This window comes from Pteropus medius, unplaced genomic scaffold (assembly GCF_902729225.1).
Source record: "Pteropus medius unplaced genomic scaffold, Ma_sr-lr_union100, whole genome shotgun sequence".
NCBI lineage: Eukaryota > Metazoa > Chordata > Mammalia > Chiroptera > Pteropodidae > Pteropus > Pteropus medius.
The window spans coordinates 7,864,797-7,879,302 of NW_024340699.1; the positions used below are offsets into that span (position 1 = coordinate 7,864,797).

Genomic DNA, 14,506 nt, shown 5'->3' on the forward strand with positions numbered 1-14,506 from the left:
GGGAACTTCAAATCGTGTAGACAAATAAAGAATAATTTTAAGTAGCATGAAATGCTTTAAAGGAAATCTAACAGGCTAAGAAATAGGGATTGTGGGGTCGGGGGTTTAGGAAGCTAAATAAGGTAAAGGGGTCAAAGAAACCTCTCATACTAGGTGACATTTGAGATGGGTCCCGAATGATAAGGTCAGACATGTGAAGGTCAGACAGAAGTTGTGCAAAAGCCATAATACAAGCACATAACCTGTTTTATTTAAGGGACCGATAGAAGTTCAGTATGGCTGGAGGGTGGTGAGCGCAGGGGACAGTGTGTCACAGGAAGTCAGAGAAGTAGGTCGGGGACTGACCCTTCAGTGTCTTCCTGACCATGTTGACAAGTATAAATCATATTCGTGTTGCAATGGACAGCCACTGGAGATTGAAGTAGAAAGTGGGGAGGAGTTGACGTCATCTGATTTGCACTTTTAAAAGATGATTCTGGCTACTGTGTGGAGAATGGACTTTAGGGGCGCAAGAGAGGAGGCAGAAAACCCCTAGGGAGGCTGTAACAATTGTCCAGGATTTGGGGGATGCCGATGTGGGCTAGGGTGGTAGCAAGGATGAGGATGTGACCCTCTTGGGATCTATTTTTGAGATAAATCTGATAGAAATTATTGATGGATCAGGTTTAAGGAATGGGAGGAGAGAGAGAGGAAGAGGGAGGGAGAGGGAGAAAAGACTCGAGGGTGATGCCTAGTATTTTGACCTTCAGAAGCAGCCTCAGCGACCAGGTGAAAGACTTAGATGAAATCACAGGTTGCACTTCATTTTAGTGTCTCTGAGGCCCCTTCTGGGACAGAGATCAGATCTGACCACCAGCAAGTGCTGCTGAGTATTCTCGGCAGCCGAGACTGTGCCAGGCCCTGGGAGAGGTGAACAGAAAGGAGGAAACCCCAGCTTCACCTCAAGAAAGGTTGCAACCTCAGTGATCCAGTGGACATTTACTGAGCATGACCCCGAGCCACGCCTGTGCGGGGCTCTGAGGGTCCAGGCTCAATGAACACCCATTCGAGGCTGAGAGATGGGCACCCGGGCCAGGAAAGACAATTCAAGCTGAGTATTCTAGAAGAGCCAACAAGCAACCATCATGGGAACACAGAGGGGGAGTCCATGGGGGTGGAGTGAGACGGTGTAATAACCAAAAAATGAACAATGAGAGGAAGAAGCTGGATAATCCTTAAGCTGCCAAATCGACAGACGAAGCACTTTTCCTGGAGCTCCCCCGGCAGGTCCCCTTCCCAAGATGCTTATTTCCTCTTTTGTCCCAGCAGCGTGATCTTCTCGGGCATCCTGTGGGTGGTGGGAGCCACGGGAGGAGGCAGGAAGGGAGTGGAGCTGGCATCGTGCCTTTCCGTGACGGTGGCACTTTTTAATCGGACGTCTGTAACCCTCCGCATCTGGCCTTTCCTTCTTCGTCACTGCTCTTCCCGCCCAGAGCCAAATCGGCACTTGCCAGCTTCGTTCCCACCTCCAAACCCTGACTCATGCTGCTCGCTCTACTTAAAATACCTTCTCTACCTACTCTACCTCATCGTGTCCATCTTAAGACTCAGTTCGAAGGCTCTCTCTTCCTCGAAGCTCCATCTCCCTAGCAGAAATAATTCTCACCCTCCTCTTTGTCACTTAACTCTCATCTTCCACAAAAGTTGACAGCCTTTACTGCCTTGTTTTTCAGTTATATCTACGTAAGTCTTTAAGGCCCAAGTGTGTGAGCTTCTGTGAAGCGAGCACCTTTGGCATCTTTGCCCTCCGATGCCTAGAGCAAGGTCTAGTCCACACCACACACCAAGGACACAAGACATATTGCTTGAGTTGAAGGAGACACAGACCAACATCCTCCTTTATGTTGGGATTTGCCCTTGATTCCACATCTCTCAAATTGTAGAGGCCACAGCATCAATGGTATGAGCTAAGGGCTCGCTCAGAGGGAGCCATGCCACACCCACACGGTGACACTGAGACAGCTGGAGGGAGTCTAACTGCCGATTTCCCTCGACAGCTGTGTGTTGTTTTGTTTTATTTTTCCTTTTTAACTGCCTTTGGACTTGTTCTTGCTTTCATCAGCCAGGTATCCAGAGACGATTAGAAGTTAAGCTTTTACAAGAACACTGGTTTGATTCTTCTTTTCTTCCCACTACATACCTGAAAACAAAGGGCTGTCAATCCCCGCTCTTCAAAACAGTAACCAGCAAAGGGAGGGAAGAGGGAGGAAGAGACCTGTCTTGCTTATGTCTTTTCTCCATTGTGAGTTGGCAGCTGAATGATTCCATTTTGGGAGTCGGTGCCCATCCCTACCTCGCTTACCCACCCCTGAGCTGAGCCTCTGAATCGGAATCTTATTTAAATATTCCCATGGTTTTTCCACCGTCCCTCCCTTTCTCCTTCCTTTCCCTAACCAAAACATACAGGAGCGGAGTTCTATACACTCGAAAAACTTCCGATGCTAGAAAAAGCCTTCTTCTTGGGTAAGATGGTTATCACCTGGATGATCCGATTCCACCAGCATTCGAGGCATTTTAAACACTCACTTCCCCAAAAGCCTGGTATCCCACGTTAGCAGCCTATTTCCCTTCTTATAAATATCGCCCTCTCCAGGTGGTCCTTGGAAAACCCAAGCCCCATGGAGTAGAGTAAATGTGTCAGTCGCTAACATCTTAGCGGGGATTTCTGCCACGGAAAAACATTTCCTTCCTCCCCAGTTTGACAGTATCTTAGGAACCGGACCCTAATATAAAGCAGTAAGTGGCAAAGGATGGGACAGTGTCTCTCTACCTTTTCTTAATTTGGCCCCTGTTGATAAATATAAGAATCTCACACTTTCCATAATATTTAAAATTATAATTTTTTTCATTTTCCAAATATAGAGTCGTAATAGTAAATATGTTTTTCTCCAACTAAAACACTTCCCTACGCTGAGATTCTGATGGTGCTATTGGGGTGAGTCGACAGCACTGCTGTATCGGGGAAGATCTTCAGAGACGGGAACTGTCCAGCCCAGATGGGTTAGTGCTGGAGAGGGCAAGACACGTGAGAATGGGAGCCTCGGAGGGAAGGCAAGGGCAGCAGAAATTGGAAGGAAGCCTCACCAGGCGAAAGTGAGCTTTGCCTGAGAGTTTCAACCAGGACAGGCCCTGCTTTGTGCCCGGGGAGAATGGAAGGGGAGGAGGAATGTCAGAGAGCAAATCCGTTCCCTGTATAGTCAGGGTATAAACGTCGGAAACTAACATAAAACGCAGCGTCCTACCCAGAACAACAATAACAACAATCTCGCCATAAAATCTGGAACAGTTCTTGGCACGTTTTCAAAGCTCTTTTATCCAAGATGGGTCCAAGTTTCAAGGGGCCTGAATCTCCCGTAACTTCAGAGTGGAACTAAAATTATTTAGGATGAAGAAAGAAACTAAAACAAATGGGAAATTTTGAAAAGTGGACAATTAGTGCAACTATTACAAAACCCAGACAAATCCCCTAGACTTTTTTTATTAATTAACTACTATTATACCTGCATGATACTTGTTTTCCTATACTTTTTGGCTGCATCCTCTTCAATCATCTTTTAAGATGACAATTTTGTAATGTCACGATCTATAGGAAGAATAGAGAGATGTTCAGTGTTCCCTCCAATATAGCCGGTCAACATTTGTTTCAGATTATTGATAAATTAGAAAATTTTCTTTCATGTTCACAATTGATTATTGGTGATATGAAAATTGTTAGAATTGTAAATTTTGGAAGAACGTCATCAAGCTTCTTTCATAGTTTCTGGGCATTTCGGGTTTTCTTGTGCAGTGAATAACCTGCATACTTTTTGAACCAATATTCATTAACCATCGATTATCATTGATGTCCCGGTAATAGTGAAATATGCATTCCACTTCCTGTGAGTCAGCACAATAGGGCAGGAGCATTCCCCAAAGGCATCCCTACACCAGAATGGCTAGCAATAATCTAATGAGGTGCGAGGACTTCTTATGAGTCACATAAGCTCATCCCCCTAAAACTAAACTAAGCGCATCCCAACTCGCTGTTCTTCAGTTAGAAATAAAGCAAGCAAACAAAAATTGTGGCCATTCCAACTGCACCCCACTCTGTGGCACTGATGGAGCTGGACTAGAAAGAAAGAGACGACGGCTGACTGCAGCTTTGAGATTCTGAGTGGAACACGAGGGGTTGCAACTAGTCTGAGGCAGGGTCTGCCCAGCACTCAGCCTCATTCCTTCCTTCACTCAGCCTCATGTCACTTGAGAACCCATTTTTCCAGCTTTACTTTCTCCGGGGCTCTCTGCTAAAATTCAGCAATATGGAAATAAGTTACATACATATTTACTTACTTGCTTCCATTCACAACAAAAACGCTAAGCATCCTCCCTGCTAATGACCCTGGACTGGAATAGCAGTGACCTCCGCCTTTCTCTGTAGCACATGTCCCTCTGATCATCTGGACTCTGCGCTCTCGGTCACTTGGTCCCTCACCCCTGCCCTACTCCTTCCCCCAACATAGATATTTTATTAATCAACTGAAAGCGGATGTTCTTAGGCGAGAAGTAGGTCAGGTCTGCAGACCCAAATCCCATCCAGTCTTTTCACGAAATCTTGACAAAAAAAAAAAAAAAAAAAAAGTAGAATTGATATTGCAATAATTAAGAGCCAAATATGACTACCACTGGTGGCAGATAACATTTCACTTTCATTAAGCAATATAAAATAGACACGCGAATTCCCGGCTGCCGCCCTGACACACCAGGCTTTGCAGAATGAATCTTAAATTGCACTATGTCACTCAGAGCTCAGGAGTTATCAGCATCATTTAATTAACTTTTTTTTTTTTCTGCAAAAACTAACATGTTGGAATAAAATATAAAAATGTAATCCCTGTGCAAACCCACCACTAATGATGGCCCCCAGCAGAGGCCTGAGCTGCACCTACGCAGGAATCAGGGCATTAAACCCTCTTGGTCTTTCCCAAAGCAAAAGAGGGGTCGGGCCTCCTCCCACCTCGGCCTGGGAGCCTCAGGAATGGGGTGCAGTTCTCTTTACTCGAGGACCCAGCATGACTCTCTCTCTAATGTGGTTAACTTTCAGCCACTTTCCTATGGAAACTGACATGTGTTTTTGTTCTTAAAAGAAAAAAAAAAAACAGCAAAACATTTACTAGTTTTCCAAAAAAGAATGGTAAATAGAGTCTTTGGCTCCAGTTGTAAGAGGATGCGATGGCCTGTGAATTTCATTTACGGGTGTTATCCGTAGGGAAGAATGCACACTTGGGTCCCACACACACGAGCGAGATGAGGAGAGGGAACATGGCGTGGAGCAGGAACAGGAAATGGCTGACACTCTCAGGGGTCAACAGAGTGTGTGCCAAACTGCAGTTGGGTATGGGCGGGGCCTCTCTCTCGGGTGGTAGTGACCCTACCCTGTAATGCACTAATGGCAGATAGGTGGCGAAGGTGTCACCAGGTTCCCTCCCACACCCAGGGCAGACTTTACGAATGAGTCACAGCACTCTTTACAGCTGCGCTTGAATTTGACTTCAGACTCCTTCTCCTCCCGTCCTCCCAGCAGCCATCACCAATCAATAGGTGTTGGCACTCACGAGTAACCAGCTTGCCAGCCATCCCTTCATTAGCCAGACCTGTCTCACCTGTTGCCACTTGTGTCAAGTGACAGCTACATTACTGGTCCAAGAATTTAAGCCTTCTTGTCTAGATTTTCCAAAATCGGGGGTGCTTCCCAAGAAATGGAGCCAAGAGCTGTCAGCTAGAATGGAAACAAAGAAAAATACTGCCTTTTTTGGGCCCCTTTATACAAGAAACGAAAATGTTATGTTTGCTTTATCATCAATTCTTCAGCTAACTGTTTGTTCTTTTTCCTTCTGTTTTCTTTCTATAAAGAAATAAAGAGTTTAAACATAGGTAAGACGAAAACTCTTTCCCATATAATTCGATATGGTTCGTTTGCTTCCTTGTGTTTGCTTTTTGTTTCGTGCTTCTTGTGTAATGTTGTATATTTTTATGTACCAAATATAGTAACTTTTTTATGTGCTAATTGTGTGTTGTGGATATGATAAGCTTTAGCAATTATGAAATGCAGTCAAAAAGCAACCAAATAAGCTGACAGTAATTAGAATTTCCAGGAGATGCAAGAGACAAGATAATGAACCCTCAGCGAACTTTTATCCTAACTACTCGGTGTGGTCCATAATTGGGCTAAACAGTTGAGGCAAACTTCTGGCTTTTGTAAATGCTGGACTGGGTTCACAAAAGCTTTAATGAACTGGAAACGGGTCAAAAACTCATTTTCAACTCATTAATGATTTTTTTCCCCTGGATATATGGTCATTTAAAAAAAATAAAAATAAAACCAAGTTAATTGCCAATCTGCTAGTCAAAATGAATCCAACAGTCAGATGCATTGAGGACTTTCATAGCGTTAAATCGCTTATAAGTAGGATGGAGGATGTAGACCAAGCACTCGTCTAAATAGCCTTTGTCATTCAGCTGCTCCAAGGTGATCATGTAACGCCATCCTAGTACCATTCGCGCATGCAGGGCACGGCACACATGTATGTGTGTATGGCTCTGGGGAGCATCCCATTACAAAGTTAGGGAAACGCCAGGTTGCCCCAGGGTGCACTGAAATGGATAGAAGATGGGCTTTCTAGAAGAAAAATGACCTCAGTTTTTACTGGGAAGAGGAGACAAAACAAAGCAGTGCATTTTAATGCCTCACGGATTTCCTCAAGTGAGACGCGGAAGAGGCTTCTCCACGATGTCAGGTCAGAATTAGACAAAGGGAGGGGCCCCGCTGTGCCAGACCCTCAAAGTCAGTGGGGGAGCCATGCACAGTGGGAGTCCTCTGCCTCCTTCTTCTCAGGCACCCCCCGAATCAGACGATTCTAGGCACTCCACCTGGGACAAGTTTTAAAAAGCAGCAGCAATGCCCTGGACACCCCGCCATCAGACGCGCTTATCTCTTGTGGCCTTCGGCACAGCCACACATGTGGAAGCATGAGTGTCCATCTCTCTGAGCTTCTCCACGAGAATCTTGGTGGGAATGAGTAAGAGGCCACGGGGGAGAACGGGCCCCCAGCAAGAACTGACCCCACACCCTCAACTGTCTGCTCTTCTGCTAGAGGTTTTGAAAAGCCTCCTTGAATCAGGCTCCCTAGAAAGTCCAGAATTAATTATTTTGCTCATAGATAGGCACGGATGTGCAAGGCCCTGATCCTTTTGCTGATCACACCAGCTACTGTTTGTCTATTCAGTAACGAAGCATAGCATCTAATTTAAAAATGGCATGAAATTTTCCTCTTTCTGCTCTAATTTGTTTTGTACATATGGATATTCTCTAAAAACTTAATAGCCCAAAACGACAAAGACAGAAGGAAAGAAAGGAAAGGAACCCAGGTAGTCTGCTCTTTCAAACTACTTTTCTAGGCTGGAATGTGAGAAGACCTTGACTTCTAGTTCAATTTTGTGTCTTAATAGCAACCTGAGGAAAAGCTGGAATTAAAGAGGGTCTCGATTCACAAATTGTTCCTAAAAATAGCTTTCCAGTTCTTTTCCTTAAATCAGGGAAAAACCCAAATGGTGGTGTTTTAATGAGTAGTTTACCAGCTAATGTCTACAGGACAAATGCATTTGACACTGGCATCACCCTCACCTTCCCTTCACCTCTCCCAGCTCCTCTCTTCCCATAATTTCAAACTATAATAGAAAAATAAGTGAAAAAAAAGGCCTGTACTCATTTTAGGCAAGAGGCACTGGGGCCTAGTCTACCACCCTAGGGCACAGTGGCATTCACTGCTATGATTTTATAACCAGTGTGGGAAAGGCGTGAGCACCCATTCTGGTCTCAACCTCCAGCCAGTGACAGACACTGCAAAGGGAAGAAACTGTAGGGTTTGAGCCAAAAGGGACGTGAATGATGGTCTGATTTGATTTCTTCGTTACCCATATGAGGAATCTGGGGCCCAACTTGGAGAAAAAAGACTTACCTAAGGTCACCAGCAGAGTCAGAGTTAAGTTTAGATTTTCCTGTATCTTAATCCCGAGCGAAGTCTACAAATCTTAACGTGTCCTAATCAGCAACAGATAGGACACCTAGATGCAAGGCAGAGAAAGAGGCAGGTCTCTGAGGCTAATGCATCTCTAACACAGTACACACGCCGTTTATCCCCTGGTGTGGCTTAGGGCCCTGGAGGATCTCGGCCCACGCCTGTGACCTCACTATTACCCAAGATTTAAAAACTGTTTCTCCAACCTCAGTCATTCAGATTCTGCACGTGTCATCAGCAAGACATCGCATTTCTTCACACGAGGAGCCAACTTCACTCACATCTACACCGAGGAGCAGTGGAGGAGGTCTGAGGCTGAGGGCTGAGGGCGGCCTAGAGGAGCATCCCACTACAAAGCTGGGAAAACTCCGGGCTGCCCCAGCATTAATGACCTAGTACCTTCGAGGCACTGAGGAAGCACAGATTAAAAAGAGAACATGTCATGTGGAAGTGTCCCTCAATCCCCTTGAGGACCTATTAAACCCACAGAGGGGAGCAGAGGAGACTGATACACAAAACACACACACAAAGGCAGGGCCAGAGCGGGATCTTTCGCCCTGGCTACGTGAAGCGATGGTGTTCTAACGTGATGGGAAAGGATGAACTCTCTGATAGCATGAGGAGTTTAAGTCCAATTAGAAGTAGCTAAAAACCATGATATGTTAGAACACTAAGTTATTATGTTAGGTTCTTTCCAGTTCACTAAAGTGGAAAGACATTGGCGATGGTTAGAGTCTTGCGAGGGTTTTTGTCATCTCTCTGATCCAGTAGGCCGGCGGCATAGCCCCCTTCTCATTTCTCTTTGTGCTTCTTCTACTAAAGCAACAACCCAGCCCACAAGTACTATTTGGCAGTAGACCCCGTGTCTGGCTCTCTCTACGTGTCCGACACCAACAGCCGGCGAATCTACAGAGTCAAGTCTCTGAGTGGTGCTAAAGACCTGGCTGGGAACTCGGAAGTCGTGGCAGGGACCGGAGAGCAGTGCTTGCCTTTCGATGAAGCCCGCTGCGGGGATGGAGGGAAGGCTGTGGACGCGACCCTGATGAGCCCTCGAGGTAAAGGCTGCAAAGGAGGAAGCTGCCACAAGCTTGGTTTTCTCCTCATTGGAACCAAACTAAGCCCAGGCACTCCCCAACACAGCTTTTCCCCAGGATAATTTAACTCTGATAGATTACTTTGGTGTGTGGGTGTTTTTAAAAAGACTTATTTATTTATCTGAAGTAAACTTCATCACCCACGTAGCTGCAAATGGAAAGAGGGATGGGTCGTTCCTGATTTCTGGCTGCTGCCAGTCACAGTGTCAGAAGGAAACATTAGCTCAGTGAGCCAGAGAGCCTGCTGTGTGGGCTGGAGACAGAACAGAGCCCAGAGGGGGTCCTTTGGCCACTCCCAGAAGTTCATTGTTGGATAATAGTGTATATAAAGTCTAAAGCGCAGTGACAGACATTTCGTAAATGCCCGCTAAACAGTAGCAATTAACAATGGACCTGGGATTGGTGGGAGGGGTTCTTGGAACCAGTGGATCTCTGTTGGGACTAAGGATACTTAAGGGCTAAAGATACTTGGGTTTAGGGACCAACAGTTTGAGGGGCCAATTCTTGTTAGCATTTTCAGCTACCATGAAAACAGCCGTCAGCCTTGACTGAGGATGAGGAGGCTTGGGCTTGGGCACTGGGGTGACGGTGCAAAAGAAATAGAAGCTTCACTCTGTACCTTCCCAGGGGAGTGCCGAGACCTGTGTTCCCTGAGGGCACTGATGTGCTAAGGGCTTTATTGGGAATGCTTCCTGGAGGATATATTCTGAATTGGAGGTTCGTGACTGCAAGAATCACTGTTTCTCAGCCTCATCCTTGCAGTCAGTTGTGAAGGGTATTCGAGTAATTTACTACCAATAATTTTTCAAGCAATGAACTTGGGAAATAACTTCTTTCCTAAAGAGAGCAGCAGATGTAAAGTTATTTCCCCATTCATTCATTTGCAGCCTTGGTTCATTTGCAGCCCAAGGTTCATTCTTCAGTTGGTTGGTGATACAACCAGCACCCCAGGAATTATGCAGATCTCAGCCCAGAGCTCATAAGAAAGGGTGTCAGCTTGGAAGGCTGAAAGCCACTGCTCTCTGAGTGCTAATCTGCCCATAAGGTCCAAGAAGATAATGCTCAGTGGGGTATCCCCACCTCCGCCCCACAAGTCGGCTCCTTGCCGAGACACACACTCCCGCCGTTTGTCTTGCTCAGGTATTGCAGTGGATAAGAACGGGCTCATGTACTTCGTGGATGCCACCATGATCCGCAAGGTCGACCAGAACGGGATCATCTCCACCCTGCTGGGCTCCAATGACCTCACTGCTGTCCGGCCACTGAGCTGTGACTCCAGCATGGATGTGGCCCAGGTGGGACTCTCTCTTATTTTTGGCCTGACATTCTCCCTAGCAGCCCTTTTGAGTTGGAAGTGGAATGGGAGGACTAGATATAGAGACCACAGGTTTGTTTGCAGACAGCTTGAGATGGACTAGATAGCAAGATGGAATGGAAATGTCAGGTAGAAATGGGGAGCGAGGTGGGGGAAGGGAGGGACAGAGTGGGAAAGGGAGAGGGAAGTGAGGTGGGGGGGAGAGAGAGAGAGAGTGAGAGAGAGAGAGAGAGAGATTCTGCTCAGAAAAGTGGAGCTGGTGACATACTTCAGCCGTCGCAGATTACAGGGTAGGAGTTTCTTTGTAATTACCTCTCTTCTCCATCATTATTGCAGGTTTGAAAATGTACCGTACAGTATTATATGTCAATCAGAACTTCCCTGTTAATCTGAAATGATTGCAATTGCATCCTCACTATATAAACCTTTACTTTGTGCAGTAATAACTAGGGCAAAGCCTTCTACAATATTCCCCCAAGTAATAGTCCTTTAGTCCGGGCTGTTACAGTGGCAGAGAACACAGGCTCGCTCAAGTGCACAGCATAAGAAACTGGACTTTATTAAGTGGATTCCAAACAACCTAGGATATATGTTTACCATTCCTATATGGGCATTTTCAACCCTCAGTCAACCTCATTCATTTCGGCTCAGATTCTACAACAAACTGACAACTTGCTATTGAGATTTTTATTTCAAATTCTGCAGAGGAAGAATGTATTTGGACCAGTTCATTTTTTCAGGCAAACACTCGAATTGCAATTTGCTGGCCAGCCTGTGCATGGGCGGCCCTTAGGTCAGGGCCACATTCCAAACTGCATGGCTCCTTTTTGTGAATTAGATAAAGGGGTGTCTTGTACATGAATGCAGCCTCCTCGGGCCCAGGGCTTGGTGAGCCGAACGTGGGCTGGACTGCACCGGCCACGTGTGCAGTGGACGACCTGCACAACCATGTATGACCGTCTGACCCTGGTCCAGTCATCTTGGTCTGAGAAGAGCATCATGGGGAGAGCTGGCGACCTTGTCTGGCCTCAGCAGATGATGTAGGAGATGTTCACTATACAGTCCCTTCTTCTTTGTAATGCACACTCGATACAGGCAATGGGCCAATGGTCTGATGATGGGCACGTCTCCTACAGTGTGTTGGTAGATAAGTCTTTTTCCCCAGGTGCACAAAATTAACATAAGTGCCCCACACATATAAACGCTGGGCATGTTAGAGGCTGTTCTTTCATCCGTCCGATGCCCTGTCATCCACAGGTTCGCCTGGAGTGGCCAACAGACCTTGCCGTCAACCCCATGGACAACTCCCTGTATGTTCTAGAAAACAACGTGATCCTTCGCATCACCGAGAACCACCAGGTCAGCATCATCGCGGGGCGCCCCATGCACTGCCAGGTCCCCGGCATCGACTACTCACTCAGCAAACTGGCCATTCACTCGGCCCTGGAGTCGGCCAGCGCCATCGCCATTTCTCACACCGGGGTCCTCTACATCACCGAGACGGATGAGAAGAAGATCAACCGTCTACGCCAGGTAACGACCAACGGCGAGATCTGCCTTTTAGCCGGGGCGGCCTCGGACTGCGACTGCAAAAACGACGTCAACTGCAACTGCTACTCGGGGGACGATGCGTACGCGACCGACGCCATCTTGAATTCCCCGTCGTCCTTAGCGGTGGCGCCGGACGGGACCATCTACGTCGCGGACCTGGGCAACATCCGCATCAGGGCCGTGAGCAGGAACAAGCCGGTGCTCAACGCGTTCAACCAGTACGAGGCCGCATCCCCGGGAGAACAGGAGTTGTACGTGTTCAACGCCGACGGCATCCACCAGTACACCGTGAGCCTGGTGACGGGGGAGTACCTGTACAATTTCACCTACAGCGCCGACAACGATGTCACCGAGCTGATTGACAATAATGGAAATTCCCTGAAGATCCGTCGGGACAGCAGTGGCACGCCCCGCCACCTGCTCATGCCGGATAACCAGATCATCACCCTCACAGTGGGCTCCCATGGAGGCCTCAAAGTCGTGTCCACGCAGACCCTGGAGCTCGGCCTCATGACTTATGATGGGAACACCGGCCTCCTAGCCACCAAGAGTGATGAAACGGGATGGACGACTTTCTACGAGTAAGTGGCTTTATGAAGTGTTCCCCAAGAGCGCTTACCCCGCCCTCGCTGGCAGCAGGATCGGCCTTCATGTGGTGTGGCTTTTAGAATGGCTTAGGCATGTCGTCTTCCAGACTTCAGTGTCTACTTACGGCCCCAAGAGAGTCACGTCCCTTCTCCCTGCGTTCTAAATGATTTGCACTATTGGGCCTCTGATATTGAACATTCCCCCTACGAGAGTCGGGAATTTCTATTGCCTGCTTGCCGTCCCAGCGTCAGGATATTGGACATGCACAGCCCGTGGGAGATCACGTGTTGATTAACCGTCCTGATTATCCGTGTTTGCCGCGTGTGCGGAAATTAGAACCTAAAAGGCAAGATCCTGGTGGGGGCTCTTATAATTTGCCAATAGGTCCAGCAACACACTTGATTGTACAGACAGGTAGATAAACTCTGAATTTCCTCTTCAGCTGAAGCAGATCGATACAGATAAAGTGCTAGGTATATTAAAAGATGCAAGAACTGGTCATATTTCCCCTAACAATTATCTCGCAGTTAATAGTCCCGCCGTTTGTTTTGCCAAAAAGCTGTTTTCCCTTGTTCCTGCAGACAGCTCTTGGTCAAACTGCCTGCTGCTGCAAGTGTTAACCAATGGGATGCTGGTTGGACGCTAAGGCATGATTCTGCCGATTGCCGGCTGAGACTGGGGTGGAATTTACAAGTATCTGGCTGTCCTTGAAGGGTGAAGAACCTGGTTAACCCCTATGTATTTGGAGGCCTTGCTTGCTTTCTGTGTAGGTGTTGCTGCTAGCCGAACATTTAGTAAAGTCAGGGAGAGATTGTCACACAGAGAAAGGGAGACCAACAAGACATTGGTGATCACTCCTAAATCTAGGAATGTTCACTTTCTGTTTGTAGTGACAATGGGTTTGGGAGAATGTAAAGAAAGCTATTGCCACCTGCTGGAAATTTGCAGAATTGCTTTCCCGTGCTCTGTCTTCCTTCTTTGGGCAAAGCCCTCTTTGTCAGACGTCTGAAGCGTCCTAACATCCTTCAGGGCACAGGAATGCAATCAGACTTTACTGGCCAGTTACTCTGTCCCTGAAGGCACCATCTAAGTGCCATCTTTCACTCTCACACCAATTTAGGTTAAAGCTATTCTTTAACCCAAACACCTCCTAGATTTTCATCTTCCCTGCTAGTAAGTAGTTCCACCTAAAGACCCAATGCATTTCAAAGATCATTTGTTGGCTCACCTGACTGAGGAACAAACTGTCACTCTCGGGAGGCCAGTCTGACTTAGGCCCACTTAAGAGACTGGAGCAGGAATGGAAATGGCCTTTGGAAGTCCTGTTGTATCTGCTGACTTCTCACACTGGGAAAGAACAGCCTGGATCTCCAAAAGGCAGTGGACTGCACTAAAAAATTACAACCACCCCTTCTCTCTCTCACCCTTCCTCCTTTATTCTAATCTTTACCACTGTGACCACCTGACATACTCTTTATTTTGAATTGTAATCTATTTTTCCCTTCTCCCTCGTGCATGTACACATAATGAGGGCACAAATCTTCATTCATTTTGTCCTTAGCTATGTCCCCAGTGCCTTGAACAGTGCCAGGCACGTAATACACACTCAGCGAATACCTGTCGAATAAATGAGTCAAAGGCAGCCTCTAGCCCCACACAGGCCAACGCTGGACTGGTTTCATTGGGTGGCCTTGAGATCCCATCACAAGAACTCACCACTCCTTGCAATTATGGGCAAGTTTATTTGCAAAAAGACCTGAATCTGAACATACTCATTGCATGGGAGAAGTAAGCAGAGCTGTAGGCAGTGGAGCCTTCTTTGAAAGTTAAAGAGAACATGTTTTTCACCCTATGGCCCCTGAGAT

The 14,506-nt window shown here is 46.9% G+C and overlaps 1 protein-coding gene across 1 annotated transcript in view; it reads left to right on the plus strand.

Moving 5' to 3' along the window:
* TENM2 (teneurin transmembrane protein 2) overlaps positions 1–14,506 on the plus strand; it is a 1,175,329-nt gene that overhangs the window by 1,122,588 nt on the left and 38,235 nt on the right. The window contains exons 24-27 of the mRNA XM_039877364.1: positions 5,929–5,949; positions 8,916–9,148; positions 10,328–10,482; positions 11,760–12,634. Of these exons, the coding sequence (XP_039733298.1) occupies positions 5,929–5,949; positions 8,916–9,148; positions 10,328–10,482; positions 11,760–12,634 (1,284 nt within the window). The remainder of the gene's footprint in view (positions 1–5,928; positions 5,950–8,915; positions 9,149–10,327; positions 10,483–11,759; positions 12,635–14,506) is intronic.